We start from the raw sequence: 19,617 nt of genomic DNA, 5'->3' as shown, positions 1-19,617 counted from the left end.
GTCGGAAAGGAATGGTCCCTTACAGATTGTGGTCTTTCAAAATGTCCTCACAGCCCCCCCCCCCCTTTACCCTTTAAGGCCTTTGGATCTGTGTGTTTTAACTTAATTTAACTCTGAGATTGTAGTCAGATGATACCTCAAGTGCCTCTTTTATCCACACACAGAAACCTTTGTCAACGCCTTGGTGATACACTCCCTCTTACTATGCTCACATGAGAAGCATCACGCTAGGAAAGAAGGGCCTCCTGTTCACTTGAAATTAATAGATTGTTTTATGTCCAAATGAATAAGACGTCATTTGGAATAAAACATTTTCATGTTCAAAATGGCATTAGCATTTTATTTGTCGATAGAGAAAGCTACTAGGCCTAGGGTGTAGAAAAATGAGGCAGTGCACAAGTTCTTCTAAAAGATATTAGTGGAGCAAATTAGATAGCAAGTGAAGACACACCATGACCCTCAGATATGTAAAACATTTTAATGGGTCAGAGAAGCTGAAAAAATATTGAGTGGATTTTTATGTTTCTGGTCGGAGAAATAAAATGCAATCGGATACATAGATGTTGAAGGACAGCATTTAGTCCAGAGAGGATCATATTAAAACACATACAATGAATGTAATGTAAAATGTAAAAAATGATGAAACATTACACACTGCCTGATCGACTTAAAAGCTCTTTAATAAGATACTTGCCTACATATTTGATGTATTTTCAGTATAGTTTTATGCCCTCTGTATTTTTTATTTATTTTTTTAAACCATGTCAAAATCATTTAGAAATAAGGAGTGTGAAGTGCAGTGATATTTCAGTGCTCTGGTACATCAATCCTCTCCACACTGCAACCTAGAACTGCATCATCAATATCCCATTAAAGAGTACATGTCTTCCCAATGACCTCTCAAAATGTCTATAGCAATTTATATATTCATATAGTGTATCATATGTACTGTATGTACATTATATACATAGACAATAAATTGTACACAAGAAGAAGGGTGTCTATAATACCATCAGTTCTTATTACAAAGGCCTGGTCTTGTATGGCTTTGTATAATGTACATAACACTAAAAGACGTTGCTGTCGGCTGGACGTCCTACTACTTGCTAAGCAGCGTTTTGATGGAGCGGGTGAGTGCGTTGGCGATGGCTGACATGGTGCTGGAGTGGCGGACCAGGGCATTGACGCTGTGGTCGCTGGGCGCTCCGATGGACGCCGCCTCGGCTGCGCGCAGCAGGCAGATGTAGTTCATGACCAGCTCGTCCACCTTGGCCACCACCTCCCTCTGCTGTTGGGCAGCTGATGCCCTCAGGCCCCTCACCAGGCACATGCAGGCCTCAGACAGGCAGCACAGCACCTGGAAACTGCAGGTGATGGCCAGCAGCATCTCCTCTGGGCTGCCGTGGGCCTGGGCCATTCTGCGACATGCCCGCCCCAGCTCTTTAGACTCGATGGACAGCAGCTGCTTGTATTGGGACAGGTCTGCTGTGATCTGTGGCACCTGGCCGCTGCGGTCCCCCCTGCCTACGCTTGAGCGCACTAGGGCGATGAGCTCGCTGGCGTCGCGGCGTACGTCCGAGAAGCCAACGGGGAAGACGTACATGCGGTCTTTGAGCGTGTTAATGCGCGACAGCCGGTCGCTGAAGCTCATGTTGGTCAGGACCTCGCTGTAGAGCTGGTCGCCTGCTGCGTCCGTGGCCGGGCCGTAGATAGACGCTGCTTCCTCCATTTCCCTGCCACGGCAGCGCCTGGACCTCTCGCCCCTCTCACCCCCCTCTACCTCATCCTCCTCTGCCTGGCTCTTCCTCTTGAAGAAGCAGTAGCTGAAGGGACCGTGGCACCTCCAGGGGCTGCCCGAGTCCAGCTTCTGCGAGCCCTTCATGTGCTTGGCGTCCTTCTGCAGGGGGAACATCACTGAGGCCCTCCGGCTGTCTCTGCCCTCAGCCGACCAGCACGTGGACGCTACTGAGCCCTGCGAGTAGCTCTTCGACAGCCTCTTCCTCGTGGGTCTCCTCTGTAGTTTGGGGTCAACTGGTCCTTGCTGGCACTTGGTTCTGCCTTTGTCGAAGAGCACCTCCATACTCCCGGAGCCCGCAGTTACATTACTGGTGCTCCGTCTGAGCTCCCTGCCCCGCTGCAGGCTGTTGATGCTGGGCTCCCTGCCCAGGTGGAGGCTGTTGGTGCTGGGCTCCCTGTCCCGCTGCAGGCTGTTTGTGCTGAGCTCCCTGCCCAGGTGGAGGCTGTTTATGCTGGGCTCCCTGCCCAGATGGAGGCTGTTGATGCTGGGCTCCCTGTCTCGCTGCAGGCTGTTGGTGCTGGGTTCCCTGCCCAAGTGGAGGCTGTTCATACTGGAGTCCCTGGCCCTCTGGAGGCTGTTCATATTGGGCTCGCACTGGTGGTGGAGGCTGGCTGTGACTGACTGGATGTGGTTTTGTCTGTATGTGACGGTGGACTCCTGCTTTGGCACAGTGGAGTTGTGGGTGCTCATGTTGGCTGGTAGGGGAGGTGGAGGAGGTGGTGGTGGAGGAGGAGGGGGCGGAGCCGTGGCACAGGCTCTGGCCTGCTTAGTGAAAGCTGATGGGTGATCTCCTGCTTCCGCTCCCAGTGACGTCCCCAGCTGCTCTGTGCGAGCTACACTAGGGGCAGTAGAAAAACAGAGATAATCGTTAGGAGCCTGTCGGATGGCATGCTTTGTCCTGCAGTCAGATCTGAGCCAGTCCTCCGGGCCACAGATGCTGGCACCGCTTTGGAACATCACACTCCGCGCCCTGGAGGGGGGCCTGTGGACCATGCCCCCACCCCCGCCCCCTCCATGGATGCTGTCCCTCAGGGACAGGAACCGCTCGACCTCAGGGTCGATGGCGCCCCTCTCTAACTCACTCTCGAGACCCGAAAAGGAGCTCCTCCTCTCTGTGCCACTGGGCCTTACTTCAAGACTGTCAGCGGGTCTCTGAGCATGCAAGTCAGGATTGCTCTTCAACTTAGCGGGCAGGGTGGCGGAGTGATACGGCCGGGGGCCTTTGTCACCCCGTGAGTTGGCTGCATTGGGGTTCACTAGACTCGGGCTGAGGAAGGGTGAAGAGGACGAGGGGGGCATGCAGGGATAGCGGTGAATGGTGTTCCCTTTACTCCTAACCATCTCTATCAGTTGGGGATTACTGGTAATATATCTCCTAGTGTCCTTCCTGACTCCCCCTCCCAGGCCTGCACTGTGCAACCTGCCTCCCTTGTGCATCTGGCTCACTGTCAGGTAGTTAATGAGCTGCCTATAGGACTCGTTCCCTTCCTTGGTGTTAGCACCCCTTACACAGGCTGTCTTGGCATGCAGATCATTTTGAAGGTTACTCCTTCTAGCTGTACTACCTGTGGTTTCTTTCATCTTGGCCGACCGGAGGGAACCCTCTCTGCTGGTGTCTGACCCAGGAGGGTGTATGTTGGGCAGCATCTTCCGCAGGAGTGTGGGGTCTGCTTGGGGGTGGAGGTCCCTGCCCCCAGGGATCTGGCCCGGGGTGCCATGGGGAGCCTTGTCCTCGTAGGTGAAAACCCTGAGGGACGTGGAAGATTCGGAGAGCGGGTGGTGGTTGCCGTCGGGGGCACAGAGGGGCGAATCCGTTGGGGTGCCACAGGCGCTGCTCCCCGTGCTGCAGCCCGCGTCCAGTGATGAGCACTGGGAGCCCTGCAGGGAGTTGTGAGCCTCGCTCTGAAGGGACGAGATCCGTTTGGCTAGGTGGTACTCACACAGCCGGGCAACCCCTTGCCTCACTTGCTGCAGCTGCTCCCCTGGGGCATCTCCCTGTCCACCGGGGGGGTCCCGGGGCTTCTTGGTAGGGGAGGAGGGGAAGGGACCTGCCGCTCCCCCCAGGTACTCTTCCTCCTGGCCGCCCATCGCCCCAGTGTCCCCCACTGCAGCCTCCCCCGGTTCCTCCTCAGGCTCTGTCCGTTCAGGGTGTGGGGGAGGGGGGCGCGGCAGCCTGCGGTGACTCCTTGGCAGGCTGTTCACCGCCAGGTTCTCCGCCATGATGGAGATGGAATTCTCTGGTAGAGGAAGAGGCGGCCTTCTCTGCAGCCTCTCGCAGAACGAGGTACGCTCCACATCCAGCTGGCTTCCCCTGTGGCCGTCTCTGGTACTGAACGTGTTGAACTTCCCGTTGGTGTCGGCCAACTTTTTTAGCCATTTCCCTCCCACAACCCCGGAGTTGGGTCGCTTGCTGAAGCCGGAGGAGAGGTTAGTCAGAAAATCAGTGGTTTCTGGATCCAGCTCTATGTCATCTGGATGGAGGGTCTGTTTAGGGAGCGTGGTGGACGACGACGGCCCGCCGTCTCGATGGTGGGAGGGGCTGTGGGATTTCTTTTGGGTGGCCACTCTGGGCGAGATGGGGAAGTCTGTCTTTTCCTCCGTCAGAGGCTGGTAGCCTTCGGAGGTGGCGATAAGGAGGCGCCTGTGGTTCTCGTGGATGAGTTTGTGGGCAGCGGCCTGCTCCGTGGCCTCGGTCATCTCTGAGGAGTTGGTCTCATTGCCTGAATCAGAGGAAGACTCAGGACTGAAAGCTCGAGACATTTGCACACCTATGTGAGCCAGGGAGAAAAAATATATAATTTGAGCTTCTTTCAACATTGTCTACATGAAATTAATACAATTCTATTATATCACTTTTAACAAAGTTCAACATATAGTTTGAAGAAATCCTAATTTGGGCCAAGTCTGATCACAAAGCACAACAGTGAACACTGAAAAACCAAAACTAGAGCGAGGCCATGACACTGTATGCACAACAGCTGTAAACTATAGGCCTAAGTGATGTTGGCATAATGATGGTAGTAGTAAAGACCTGGGTTACTGTTGGGCTGTGGTCGCTGTGGGCGTGGTGGGTGTGGTGGGTGTGGCCTCTCCTCGGACACGGTCAGGGCTTCCAGTGCCTGCAGGGTTGTTACCATGGCATCCTCCAGCCTCCTTTCCCTGCCGCTCCCCTCATCATGCGACCCCGTGGGGACAGCGTCGATCAGCGACACGGGCATGTCATTGTTGTCGGCATTGGCCAAAGGGCGACCCTCGGGACTCTCCTCATCAGAACTGTCTCTGAACCCCGGGGGCGGGGCGGCGATGGCGAGATTTAGCGAATGGAGGACGCTGTCGGTATCATCATCGTCATCATCGCCCCCCTCGGGGGGAGGAAGTGAGGTCAGGTCGATGATGTCATCGCTGGAGCCAGAGAGGGTGAGGATCGTGGCTTTGCTCGCAGCCGTCATGCCGCCCCCTCCACCCTCCCCCCCTCCCGTCCCGGTAGAGTCTTCCTCACAGCTGGCATCGTCCTCATCCTCGGCGTCGTCCGTGGTGTCTGCATAACAAAGGTCCCTTAGCAGCGGTTCCTCCACCAGCTCCTCGCCGATGTTGCTGTAGACCACATGCGGCCTGCCGTCGGCGAATTGGAAGGGCACGGCCACCTGGGTCCTAAAGTCCCCCGTGTTGTTGACGTTGTTGTGCAAGTAAGCTATGGGCCTGTGCTCGGGCACCTCGGGACTCTCATCCATCAGGCGCTCGTAGCCAAAGTTCTGGGTGTTCACAGTGTTCAAAGGGGGGTCTCCGAAGATGAAGGAGACCTTGGCGCTCCGGGGGGAGTCTTGGGGTTTGTTTCTGGCGGGGGGGAGAGGCGGGGGCTGGGGACTCCTCCGCCCCTCCGACGGCCTCTCGTTCTGCTGCAGGGTTAGGGTATGGTGTTGGGGCTCGGGGATGTAGGGAGAGATGTTGTTCTCTCTCCCTCCATTGTTAGAGAAGTCCATGTCACTGCTGTAACGCTCGTCCTGGCCGGCAGCATTGGGGTTCTCACAGTTGCCTAACGAAGTGCTGTACGGCCACTCCAGAAGATTGTCCTGATCTGTTGTTTAATAGAAGAACTCACTTCAACAATTTGACAAAATACTGGATATAATAGACATGTATACAGAAGCGCGCACACACACACACACACACACACACACACACACACACACACACACACACACACACACACACACACACACACACACACACACACACACACACACACACACACACACACACACCGCATAGTACTAGGTTGACCAACCCATTTCTTCAGCGATGCTGTTGCAGTGGGCCATGTTGAAGATAGATCTCCTAGAGTCCACTAGGAGTCGATAGTACCCTGCTGTCAGACACGCCAGGTTCATGGCATCACTAGACTCCATTATCAACGTGATGGGCTACAGATCAAACATAAAGAAATAAAAACATTACAGAACACAAGGATGTGGTCTTGCAAAAATAGTTTTTTCTACTTATTAGCATGCTAATATTGACCAGGGCATGATGCCTTATGGGTATCTGTAGATTTTTAGGGAAAGGGGATACTTAGTCAGTTGCGCAACTGAATGCATTCAACCAAAATGTTTCTTCCGCATTTAAACCAACTCCTCTGAATCAGAGAGGTTCGGGGGGCTGCCTTAATCGACGTCATCTGCGCCCAGTTGTTGTTTGGGGTTAACTGCCTTGCTCAAGGGCAGAACAGCAGATTTTTCCACCTTGCCGGCTCGGGATTCGAATGAGCAACCTTTCGGTTACTGGTCCAATGCTATTAACTGCTAGTCTACCTGCCGCCCAAGCCTCAAGCCACTCACTTAACAGTGCCAACTCGACACCTCAGGCCCCACTCCTTACCCTGACATCCATGACGTGTAGCTCCACGCGGACGTTGATATCATCCTCTGTGAGGATCTCGATGCGGTTCACGTGGCTGAAGTCTGCCAGCAGGGCCATCAGGTTGGTCTTGGCGTTGATCACGTGACTGATGCCGTACCTGGGCCCCACTAGCAAGGTCACCTCTGTCTGCTTCTCCCCTTGCTGTGAGGGTGTGTGTTGGGTGTGAGGGTGTGTGTGTGTGTGTGTGTGTGTTGGGGTTGAATAAGGGTGTGTATTTGTGTGTGTGTGTGTGTGTGTGTGTGTGTGTGTGTGTGTGTGTGTGTGTGTGTGTGTGTGTGTGTGTATAAAAGAGAGAATGCAGGATATGGATTTGGAACAATATCTATATGGATACGGGTTGATTTTCTATTTGACTAATGGCTGAAATAGGGAAAGCTACAACTAGTGGTCTTACCAAAAGTATGGATTTGAACACTCTCCCTCCATACAACCTCAGCTCACTGAGATACTTCAAGTAGTGCACTTTAGCCTGCAATGCAGTCAACTGCAGGAAAAAAAAGCCAGAGGAAAACATCTCGAGGTTAACAAAAATACACCAACGGTTTATGGCTTTGACTGTATCCTCAGTCTCAAATACACAAATGACATCATAATTGAGTATGAAGCAAAAAAAAGAAAGCAAACAGAGACAGCTACAGCTGCCAGAGAGAGAGAGAGAGAGAGAGAGAGAGAGAGAGAGAGAGAGAGAGAGAGAGAGAGAGAGAGAGAGAGAGAGAGAGAGAGAGAGAGAGAGAGAGAGAGAGAGAGAGAGAGAGAGAGAGAGAGAGAGAGAGAGAGACAGAGACAGAGACAGAGACAGAGACAGAGACAGAGACAGAGAGTGTGTGTGTGTTATGGGGTTGGGGAGAGGCTGCGACGATGGAATCCGTGACGATGGAATCCGTACTGTACCTTTTTTCCTGGAGGCACTAGGTTCTGATTGGTTTTGAGGATGTGCGTCAGTGCTTTCTTGATGTTCTTCTCCTTCATGCTGGTCATCACTGCTGGTGGGATGAAAAGGGCCAGACCCCACTCCTTTCTGGAAATTAAGAAGGCATTTGATATTCAAGGGCGTGGAAATAATGCAAATTAGTGTTCACCTTTTTATCAATGCTTATTATGCACCTGTACAAAGACTCCTTTTGAGCAGCTCCGTCGCCCATGTGTCAGTGTAAAACAACAACAGTAAGAAGCTGGACTTACTGGATGTATTTGAGCGAGACCTTCTGCATCTGCCTGGTCGTCATAGTGAGGACGTACATCTGCAGAGCGGCTAATCGTAGCGCGGCGTCGTACTTCAGCTCCGAGCCAAAGCGCTCCAGAACCACATCGTTACAGCTCTACGGAAGACCAGGAGGGACAGTTAGAACCAGTGGACGACTCAAAGCCATTCAAAATTGATACATTTTGTTCTATTTACAAGTAGAGGAAGGCCAAGCTAGAAACCGACATTGTTGTCATTAACATAGAAGCAATATTGCTTTGAATAGTCAATCCCAAGAGAACAGCAAATATTATGATGTTTTGAGTGAGCCTAAAACCTTGGACAACCAACCAATTTTGGATGGGAAACTTGAACTTGATATGCATTAATCAAAAGGCCATTATTGACATGTTTTGGTCTCAATGCTTGTTAGACAAGTTCACCTGAGAATACAGGAATGCGGTCTTGTGTCATGCTCCACTATGATTGGGCCAGATCTCCTGTGGTGCTCTCACCTGAACGTAGAGGTATTCAAATGCCACGGCATCCCGTCGGAGCAGATCCACCGGGTCCTTGAGGACGAAGCTGATTCTGAAGAAACATTTCATCTTATCAGACCCCGGCCTCTGTGTCACCTGAAACGAAAAAGAGGACGAGAGAATGTAAGAAAAGCAGGGGGGAAAGTGTGAAAGAGAAAATGTTAAAATGTTTCCCTGCGCTGTAAATGTATACTGATTTGACACATCAAAACAGAAAACATAATATGCAAGGTCCCTCAAGGTGCTAGGTATGATGTCAGACTTCCTAAAATGGTCAGGTAAATTCATTCCTAAGGACATAATGGGATGGTAAGGTCTGTGCTAAGGACAGGGTGAGTCATTGTTGCAAATACAAGTCAGGCAAATTTACATCCATTGGACAGGTTCTTGGCCTCTGTCAAGGGACAGGAATTCATTAAGACACGCAGAGGGAGATATACTGTAAGTGCTACACTGGTCAGTAGTTTGCCCTCGTTCCCTATTTCCTTCAAAGGTACACTCTTAGAAAAAAGGGTTCCGAAAGGGTGCTTCGTCTGGCCCCATAGGAAAACCCTTTTTGGTTCCAGGTAGAACCTTTTTGGGGTCCATGTAGGAGCCTCTGATTTTTTAAGTCATTGAGATGTCAATATACACGCTAAGAGAAGTCATTTCTCTCTCCTGTGTGGATTCTCTAATGACTTTTAAGTGACTGTTATGAGTAATATGTTTACCCACAAACATAAACCCCAAAAGGGTTCTACCTGGAACCAAAAAGGGTTCTTCAAAGGGTTCTCCTATGGGGATGGCCGAAGAGTCCTTTTTAAGTTCTAGATAACACCTTTTTTTTCCTAAGAGTGTACCGTCTTGAGCATTGAGTTTACAGATTTCAGCCCCTTACAAAAATCATAACAAAACCTATTACATAACTCTTTTCATCCTTGAAAATAATAATAATTTGTTATTCATCGGTTATTTCCATTATTGATTATCATCACAGGGCTGTCTATGCAGGATGAGGGTGATGCATATTATAATACCCTCACTATGATCGCAGTACACTTTCATTAAAACATTGAAAGCAGAGGCGCACTGCTGTGCCAGACTTGATAAATCATGCTGTGTTCTTCAGTCGCTCTATGAATACTGAGCAGGAAGTGTTTGTGTACGTCCCAAATGGCACCCTATTCCCTAGGTCACTACTTTTGACCAGCGCTCTATGGGATGCTCTATGGGCCCTGGTCAAAAGTAGTGACCTATAAAGGGAATAGGGTGCCATTTGGGATGTGTACTTTGTCTCAGCTAGAAGCTTGGAGTGTGATTGTGGTGTAGTGCTGGAATAGAATTGCCTCTTATCTATAGGACACTAAGTGAAGAGGTCGAGGTGGGAGTGCTTTAAGGAAGCAGAATGGGATCACTAGGGTGACTCTGGGCTAGCAACATATGAATGACTTTCATTCTCTCTGGGATGTTGATAACCTGCACTTGTAGCTAGAGAGCTCCATACTGAGACCTATCCTCCTGATATGGCCAAGGGGTGTCTAGTTCAGTTACATTTATGATTCTCTTTCTTACACTCTTTTTCAAATTATTAAAGGACTTTATAAATTGATTGATTCATTGATTGATCTCTGTCATGAATTGCCCTCTGAGCCAGGTATACCTTACATAAGAGGTTGCTTGACCTCAATGGGACTTCCTGGATAAGTAAAGGTCAAACCAATGACTTTGCGTTAGCATGCCTACAGTAATTCCTACCTGAGTTAGCATCTCCTGCTCATGCAAGAGTAGCAGCTTGCTACCCGATCCCTCCGTCCGCTGCTCCAGCATCAGGGAGAAGTGCTCAATGCACTTGATGGACAGCTTCTCTTGTAGGGTCATGATAACATCCTATCACACCATAACCAAAGGTCAATTTCAATGTCTTAATACCAAATGATTAAAAAAATAAACAAGACTATCTTTTATTTGTATTCTCGTTTTCTGCCCCCATGTAGCTAAGATGGATAGAATGCATTTGCATTTCAAGTCAAGGTTGAGTCCCCACGCCATATTCCATTAATTTCCTCCCATTTCGCCACAGTAATTATGGAAACAGGGGCACTCTAACCCCCCCCCCCCCCCCCCCCCCCCCTCTCCCCAAAGTGTCACGCACACCTTGATGGATGTGCTGCAGTCGAACCGAAACGACTTGGTCTGCCCGTTCTCCAGGTACACCTTCAGAACGTTCTGCATGAAGAGGAGAGAGTTGTCCTTGACTGTGTTCTGGGTGGAAAGGAGACACAGAAGAATGACACACAAGGCATACAGTAGCCTACATGAAGAGGACAGAGTTGTCCTTCACTGTGTCCTAGGTGGAAGCAGGACATAAAAGACCTCCAGTATAAATGAATGAACTTATATTTCTTGCTAGCATTGTTGACCTGTCTGGATGTACTCAGATTAACAAGTGTATACCAACACAGAAAGTATTCAGACCCCTTGACTTCTTCCACATTTTGTTACAGACTTATTCTAAAATTTATTATAGTTTTTTTCCCGCCCTCATCCAGCTACACACAATACCCCATAATGACAAAGCAAAAACGTTTATTTTTTATTTTTTAGAAATGTTAGCAAATATCACATTTACATAAGTATTCAGACCCTTTACTCAGTACTTTGTTGAAGCACCTTTGGCAGCGATTACAGCCTCAAGTCTTCTTGGGTATGATCGCTAAAGTCGCTAGACTTTATCCTGCTAACTGTTCCAAATGTCCGAACTGAATTTGGTAAAAGGTCTTTTATGTACTCTGCGCCATCGTCTTGGAACACCTTACAAAATAATTTTAAACTGGAAGAACTTGTCCCGATTGGTGTTTTTAAATCACTGATGAAGGATTTTGAGGCTGATTCCCTGACCTGTCAATGTTTTTAATTTGCTGTTTTTGATATTGTTATACTCTTGTGAATTCAATGGTTTTTACTAGATTACTTGTAGTTTTTCATGTTGTCTGTCTGTAATTTTTGTAATGACTTGGTGCTGCCTATCTTGGCCAGGACGCTCTTGAAAAAGAGATTTTAAATCTCAAAGAGCCCTTCCTGGTTAAATAAAGGTTAAATAAATAAAATAAAAAATTATGCTACAATCTTGGCACACCTGTATTGGGGAGTTTCTCCCATTCTTCTCTGCAGATCCTCTCAAGCTCTGTCAGGGTGGATGGGGAGCGTCGCTGGGCAGCTATTTTCAGTTCTCTCCAGAAATGTTAGATCGGGCTCAAGTCCGGGCTCTGGCTGGGCCACTCCTGGCCACTCCAGTCTTGGCTGTGTGCTTGGAGTCGTTGTTCTGTTGGAAGGTGAACCTTCGCCCCAGTCTGAGGTCCTGAGCGCTCTGGAGCTTGTTTTCATCAAGGATCTCTCTGTACTTTGCTCCGTTCATCTTTCCCTTGATCCTGACTAGTCTCCTAGTCCCTGCGGCTGAAAAAAATCCCCACAGCATGATGCTAACCAGCATACTTGTCACGTATACTCCCTCTCCGGCCTCTAGGTCATCAGGCTGCTGATTATCCCGCACACTTGTCACCATCGTCTCGTGCACCTGCACCTCATGACACTCACATGGACTCCATCACCTCCTTGATTATTTTCCCTATATAGTCACTCCCCTTGGTTCTTTCCTCAGGTGTTATTGACTCTGTTTTCATGTCGGTGCGTTGTTTGTGTTTCGTTTTCATTGTTTCTTTTATTTATTAAAACACTCACTCCCTGAAATTGCTTCCCAACTCTCAGCGCACTCGTTACAATACTTCACCGCAGGGATGGTGCCAGGTTTCCTCTAGATGTGACACTTGGCATTCAGGCCAAAGAATTCAATCTGTGTTTCATCAGACCAGAGAATCTTGTTTCTCATGGTCTGGGAGTCTTTAGGTGCCTCTGAAGGTGCCTCCCTGACCAAGGCCCTTCTCCCCCGATTTCTCAGTTTGGCCGGGCAGCCAGCTATAGGAAGAGCGCTGGTAGTTCCAAACTTCTTCCATTTATGAATGATGGAGGCCACTGTGTTCTTGGGGACCTTCAATGCTGCAGAAATGTTTTGGTACCCTTCCCCAGATCGGCACCTCCACACAATCCTGTCTCGGAGCTCTATGGACAATTCCTTCGACCTCATGGCTTGGTTTTTGCTCAGACATGCACTGTCAACTATGGGACCTTATATAGGTTTGTGCCTTTCCAAATCATGTCCAGTCAATTGAATTTACCACAGGTGGACTTCAATCAATTTGCAGAACCATCTCAAGGATGATCAATGGAAACAGCATAGGGCACTACTATACTACACCCCCCCCACCCCCCCCATACAGCACTACACCCCCCTCCATACAGCACTACTATACTACACCCCCTCCATACAGCACTACTATACTACACCCCCCCTCCATACAGCACTACACCCCCCCCATACAGCACTACTATACTACACCCCCCCTCCATACAGCACTACACCCCCCTCCATACAGCACTACTATACTACACCCCCTCCATACAGCACTACTATACTACACCCCCCCCCCCCCCTCCATACAGCACTACACCCCCCTCCATACAGCACTACTATACTACACCCCCTCCATACAGCACTACTATACTACACCCCCCCCCCCCCCCCCCACTACACCCCATCCATACAGCACTACACCCCAGGATGCACCTGGGCTCAATTTCGAGTCTCATAGCAAAGGGTCTGAAAACTTATGTAAATAAGGTATTTCTGTTTTTTATGTTTAATAAATGTGCAAAAAATCAAGAAAAAAAGTCAAGAGGTCTAAATACCAATATCCATACTAGCACAACATTTAGAATGCATCCCCAATACATTGTTTCATTTGAAGCGATATGCTGGTGTGGATATTAGAACAGAGTCTTACTTATACAAAAAACCCAAAGTAGACATAATTAATGTGAACCAAATATACACAAATCACTTTTGACAGTTCAATTGGTGGTCATAGGTCAAACGGATGAATTCAACGGTCAACCATGTGACAGGAGGAGAACTTACCGGAACCTGACCGTTAATGATGACCTCTTCTGCGAAGCGCACTTTGACCGGATTGGACTTGAGCTTGGCTTTTTTGGCTGCACTGATGAACGCTGATTTGGGCGACTGAGAACAGAGAGATTTAGCATGGAGGTCAGGATGAAACCAATCCCTGTGGTCGGGTGTGCACCAATGTTACATCCTGTTATTATAACCAACAGTTCTAAAAAATAAAGATACTCACAGGGTACGGCTGGACAATAGTCAACATAATGGACTCCTTACAGTTTCTGGAGGGAGAAAAGCACATTTAATTGACTGATAGTTACAGTGACTGACTTCAATTTAATGTCAACGTAAACAGGAAATCAATGATTTCCAATCCAATGTAATGAACTAAGGGACACGCGGGCGCACACAGGCACAGACGCGCACACAAGCACACACACACGCATGGACATACGCACACGCACGTGAGCTGACACACACACACACACACACACCATATTCTGGTATCTGGGGGTGTGAGATGTTATTAAATATATTCACATCTCCACAAACAAACAGTCAAGACCACAGCCTCACTTCAGACTCTGACATTTATCCATTTCATAAGAAATGTCACATGTCTGCTACATAATTGTAAATATAATGATATAATGTAAATATAATTACCCAAGCTTTTGGCAGTTTTGTTCAGTAATAATTGGATAGGAATATGTGAGAGATGCCCAATCATGTAATGCAGTCACTAAAATGCAATGTTCACTTTTGAGTTGAATACATAAACCACCGAAGGCACATTCTGTCCCTTTGAGAAAGTCTGGTCATCCCTCAGTAATACAACAACTGTCACCCGTGTTTACGCTCTACACAAGACACATTTCTGAGAGCATAATCACAAAATAAAAACTTGGACAGGTCTGGATGTGTTGTGGAAATTACAGCCATCAACTTACCAAATATTTTGTAACGTCTTGACTTTGTTAAGGTGACAGAAATAATTGGTCATGGAATTCTTTTCTCAAAGCAAAAAGTGCCTGAAAAGTCTGGCGCCTGAAGGGCCATGGGAGATAACAGCTGTTGGCACAACTGGACATAGTTACCCATGCTGAATATCCTAGATAAACAGAGACAATAAGTCAGACAGACAGACAGTCAGTCAGACAGGGTTACCTGACGAGGTCGATGACTCGTTCCCTGGGCGCTGAGCTGACTGCCTCGTCGTTGATCATGATGATCTCATCTCCTGGGATCAGCTTTCCCTCCGAGGGACCTCCTGCAAACATACACACACGCACAAACGCACACATGCACATGAGTGCACAGACACACAAACACACACAGATTGTCAGGGATTTGTACATATATTTGTCGTTAACAATGCTGATGCACGGAGACGTTTGGGCTCCATGTTTGGGCTCCATGTTCACGTTATCTTGGGTTCAAATCTGGTTTCAAACATCAGCCCTACCCGCTAACCCCAAAGAAAACTAATTTTTCTCAAAAGCTCCTGTTCCATCAATTCCCAGGTGTGGCACACAGTCTCTGCGTCACAATCTCTCCTGTGGAGATTACGAGCTTCTCAGCCGGCGCTGGCAATTGAATCTCTCTCCTTGTGTTGTAGAGGCACAAGACACATGAAGATGGGCCTTTGTTCCCGATGCCTGCACTGATTCTGAAAGCGCTAATTATTTTCCAACAGGAAAGCCTGTTTCCCATGATAGTGGAGCTCTGAATAAACGGATTGACGGATGACACAGGCTGAGGAGAGGAGACGTGGGGAGAGAGCGGAGGGGGCTTCAGAAACTCTCCAAACATCTGAATAGAATAGAGAGAAGCTGAGAGAGAGTCCCTCTGCCTCACTTAGTCATAGAATGACAACTGTTTTGTGGTCTCGGTCTGTAGTCACACTAAGCACCGGATGAGCAACGATCATAACGTCAACTGATAATGTTTAATGTGTTACATTCTTTCAGTAGATTATTGGGATGAAATGAAAACAACATGGACTACCTAAATGATCGATTGTCCAACATCCTTCATGTAACCCATCAGTGATTGGTGTTACTCACCAACTAATAATCACTACATTTCATTAAAATTGTCATATGGGAACAAAAAACTATTTGATTGGTGTCACTGCATGTCCAATTGCATTGTGCCATTGTAATTATCTCACTAATTAACAGTGAAAAGCCACCACTACAGCACTGTGTTTCAGTGAGCTCATATACAGCAGAGAGGAGATTCAGTTCAAGAGGTAATTGTTATGTCAAGAATTCATAATTGCTTAGAGGCCGCTATAGGCAAGATACAATCCATGGCAGTGGCTGCCTCATGCATTTATTGAGTCAGGCAGATAGGCGACATCACACCAGGGCCGAAAGTCTCATTAAAATTAACACGGCCCTCATACTCCTTAATAATACTCGATCATGACACTAGTGGTTATTGAATTGTATTGTTGATCAAACAGTGATTATTGATATACCCCCTTGGCTGATAGAGATGTGACGCACTTGGGGCCGAGGACCACTGCTAACAAGTGCTGAGCGTGAAAAGCCCGATGGCATCAATGTCATACTACAAACGTGTGACGACGAATGAACTGCTCTTATTAACCAAAACACAGAAAAGGAAGGGTTACTGACCCTTGAAAGGTCGATGGGAAAGCCAGAATTAACCCAGGGATGTAAAGGTATCCATGACACATACACCGCAATGTTATTTGCCTTCACTAAAATGTCTTTGAACACTTTGTACCAATATCATGTTCAGTAGATTTCTAAACTTCATGTAGGGACATGTCTGGATATGATCCCATGAAACAGCTATGGCCCTGTTCTGACATGAGAGTGTCATGTATATTGATATGGCTTTAAATTCGAGCTCTTCAGGCGAGTTCGGTCAGTGAATATCCTGGGAGATGTAGGCGGAGGGATGTACCAGGAGGGGTCATGGGAGACGTAGGCAGTTGGTGGGACATTGATGCATACCAGGCGTGACGGAGCGGACCACCACCGGTTTTTCGCTCCCGGCCACGAAGCCGAACCCCAGGACGGGGTCCCGTCTCATCTCCACCAGCCGGGGGGCAGGGGGCACCTGCTGCACCCCATCCAGACGGTGCACCTCCTCCAGGGAGCTGCTCTGGGACACGTGGCTGAGAGGAAACAGGAACAGGCAACGCATCATCAGAGACAGACTCAAAAGAGCAGCCTCTCAGTCCAAACTGATCCAACAGGAGACGAAGGACATAGGACTCTCTTGACTAGAACAGTGTTTTCCCTACTACTGGGTAGGCCTCACGCCAAACTCTTTTGTTCCCTGCCTAAAAAAATTGGCTTCAGTCTCACAATTGACAGAAACCGGCGAGAGAGTAGTGGGATCAGTTTGGAATTGGGCCCCAGAATGATTCTGTTATTATCTCCGGTAATTATTCTTTTTTATTTGACCTTTATTTACACAGGTAAGTCAATTAAGAACACATTCTTATTTACAATTACGACCTGATTCATTAAAACAATCAGCAGTCTGGCACCCTGTATCTGGGTGGGGTCAGCAGTCTGGCACCCTGTATCTTGGTGGGGTCAGCAGTCTGGCACCCTGTATCTGGGTGGGGTCAACATTCTACAAATACACACTTCCCACTTAGATAACTCGCACATCTAATTTACACTGTGCTAAATAACACTCCTAAACCATCTGACACACACACACACACACACACACACACACACACACACACACACACACACACACACACACACACACACACACACACACACACACAAACACACATACGACCATCATTATCTCCAACGGGTCAAAGGTTAAAGTTCACTGTCTGGCATTAGTGATGTGATTGCGTGTGGCATCCTACATTTGTGCTTCTGATGTACCCACTGCACCATACCCACAGTCCACATCCTCCATGTTCATTGTTTTTTGCCCTCTCTTTACCTATTCCAATTGGTTCTGTCCATTCCCCTTCTCAACTAATGACTATTGGTTCTGTGATAATATGAAGTATCTCTGAGTTATAAAATCCATTCCCTCTTTCGGCGTCTCCATTCTCTCTCTGTTCAGGTCCATTTTCTCAGGACTAGTTTCAATACAGCTTCACTACTTTACTGTAGCCCTCCCTCTCCTAAATCTGTATTCTGATGAATCGTGTTCAGTCCCGTGATGTTGCAGCGGATCCACACAGACCGGGACCAGGTAATCCATACATGGGTATACCAAGGGCACAGTAAACACTGGAATGTCTAATACTTCCTGGATATCGAAGGATAATATCAATAGTGTGGACTGTCTGGGATTCAGGATTCATAGGGTCCTGTGTATTATCATTATCCCAAGTGCACAGAGAGGGTGATGCATTTGAAATCCACTCAGTCCTTTATGCCCAATAGGGAGACCCGTCTATTATACTCAGGCCAATCAGAGAAATATATCGCCACAAAGCCAGATATATTGCTCGGAGACCAGCCATATATTATCCTCCTAATACCTGTCTCACATCTCAGATGGTGCAGCTCGCACACACACGCAAGCAGGCAAGCACGTACACCCCCCTTTGCCATGAAGGAGAACAGCAACATTCACTAAACCTGTAACAGTACGTTATGCTAGGTTAGGTTAGGAGAACCTCTTCTGTTTACCTGTCCTCATCCATTTATTTCTCACGCCTAGAAATCCAATTGTCACGCTCCCTTATCTGCACTACGGTGTCATCTCTGGAAACGTCACCCCATTCTCACTGGGATCAAAGAAGCCTCCACGCTAGTGACACGTCTAGAGACGGGAGACGGCACCCTTTCCTTGTTCAGAACTCCTGCGTCACTCAGGGGAGAAAAGGTGTGTTTTATGCATCCACAGAAGTAGTAAAGGAAATCAGTATTCCGAAGGAATTCAAGACACTGAGGCAGTCTACGTCAGACAGGGATAAAGGGATGGAGGTGGGGGGGGAATCAGTATTCCAATGGCATACTGTTGATACAGCACATGGGAGAACTTGACGTGTCTGGAATTTCCAGACAAAATTGGAACGACTGACCTTTAAAAACACGACACTAAGTCCTCATAATCCTTAGGAACCTCCATTACAGCGTACGCGTTCACTAGCACCTGTCATAACGGACGTTTTGAGTAATCACACTTTGTCACGCCTTATGAAGCACGTGGGGGAAATTTGATCAGAGGATCATTTCAAGTTTGTGTCAGGACTATTAATCAAACAATGTATGTGATCACACTCACAAATTATATTGTGAGGCACACTCACTGAGCAACAGTGTGTCACGTGTTATAATGCTAAAAGAAGTGATGAGAATGTTAATAGCTGAGTGAGGTGGACTTGAATTAGAAGCAGAATGATTTGCAACTGTTGGGGGGGGGGGGGGGTGGTTTGGGCCTGGACACTGTTGTTGTACACCCCCCTGGGGAAGGATGGTACTTACTTGCTGAAGTAGTCTCGGCCGTCCTTGGAAGAGCCCATGTCCCAGCCATAGGGGGTTCCCGGCAGGGTGCCCCAGGATCCAGAGGGGGGAGGCCAGCCCGATGATTTGGTCTTGTGGCTGAAGCAGAGCAAAATGAGGTATAAGGATGATCGTATGGACGTCTTATTCATTTGTGATGTTGCTGTGAGCAGCACCTTTCTCACAGCCGACCCACTACCGGACTATGGGACATTATTTTTTCATGGTCCTTCGAGTTGGATATCTACATAGCTTAACATAATTGGCTGCTACGGTCATTACATAGCCGCTGTAGCCAAGTCCTGCCCCGAAATGATGTAAAGAGTGTGAAGGCATGAGACAGTCAGAGAACCTCGAGACGACCGTCGGCCGGCTCACTGTAAATGAAATTAATGACGCAAATCGAGACGTCAAAGCACAACAGGCTTCAAACTAATGCTAGAGATCCGTGAAATTGGTTTTGTATCAACAGCACTAAAATTGGCATCCTCGCTTGGACAAGCTTTGCATAGAGTGTGTCTAGAGTCAAAATGTATCATCGCCACTCTCAACCCTTCACAGGGCCAAATCATACAGAACATACAATAGACACCATCTGTTGATTTTTGTTTCACATACAAAAGATTGGCCTCGAGACGAACACTCTCCAGTTGACTTTGAAACCTTGAGGTAGACATAACATTGTTGTGACGGTGCAACGACAACGCCAA

The 19,617-nt window shown here is 47.9% G+C and overlaps 1 protein-coding gene across 1 annotated transcript; it reads right to left on the bottom strand.

Moving 5' to 3' along the window:
• Positions 1 to 1,099: 1,099 nt before the first annotated feature.
• LOC120050748 (FERM and PDZ domain-containing protein 4-like) lies at positions 1,100 to 18,942 on the bottom strand. Its single transcript, XM_038997310.1, has 15 exons — positions 18,890 to 18,942; positions 16,427 to 16,590; positions 14,604 to 14,706; positions 13,672 to 13,717; positions 13,449 to 13,553; positions 10,571 to 10,678; positions 10,172 to 10,303; positions 8,414 to 8,533; positions 7,898 to 8,034; positions 7,607 to 7,733; positions 7,110 to 7,199; positions 6,674 to 6,856; positions 6,084 to 6,219; positions 4,839 to 5,873; positions 1,100 to 4,566 (listed from the first exon to the last, which is right to left on the bottom strand). The coding sequence occupies exons 1-15, from the start codon at positions 18,925 to 18,927 to the stop codon at positions 1,100 to 1,102; spliced, it is 5,991 nt and encodes a 1,996-aa protein (XP_038853238.1). The 5' UTR covers positions 18,928 to 18,942.
• Between the last annotated feature and the right edge of the window lie 675 nt (positions 18,943 to 19,617).

The sequence above is a fragment of the Salvelinus namaycush genome, chromosome 7 (assembly GCF_016432855.1).
Source record: "Salvelinus namaycush isolate Seneca chromosome 7, SaNama_1.0, whole genome shotgun sequence".
Classification (NCBI taxonomy): Eukaryota; Metazoa; Chordata; class Actinopteri; order Salmoniformes; family Salmonidae; genus Salvelinus; species Salvelinus namaycush.
Note: the sequence above shows the minus strand (reverse complement) of the source record. Positions and strands in the feature narration are given on the sequence as shown.

Bases quoted from the DNA above. Each gene is read 5' to 3' on its own strand.
- LOC120050748 (XM_038997310.1), bottom strand. From the start codon at position 18,927: ATGGGCTCTTCCAAGGACGGCCGAGACTACTTCAGCAA. The intron at 8,035-8,413 runs GTGAGAGCACCA...GGTCTTCCGTAG, and splicing joins TTGAATACCTCTACGTTCAG to AGCTGTAACGATGTGGTTCT. The intron at 7,734-7,897 runs GTAAGTCCAGCT...CTTAATTTCCAG, and splicing joins GTCTCGCTCAAATACATCCA to AAAGGAGTGGGGTCTGGCCC.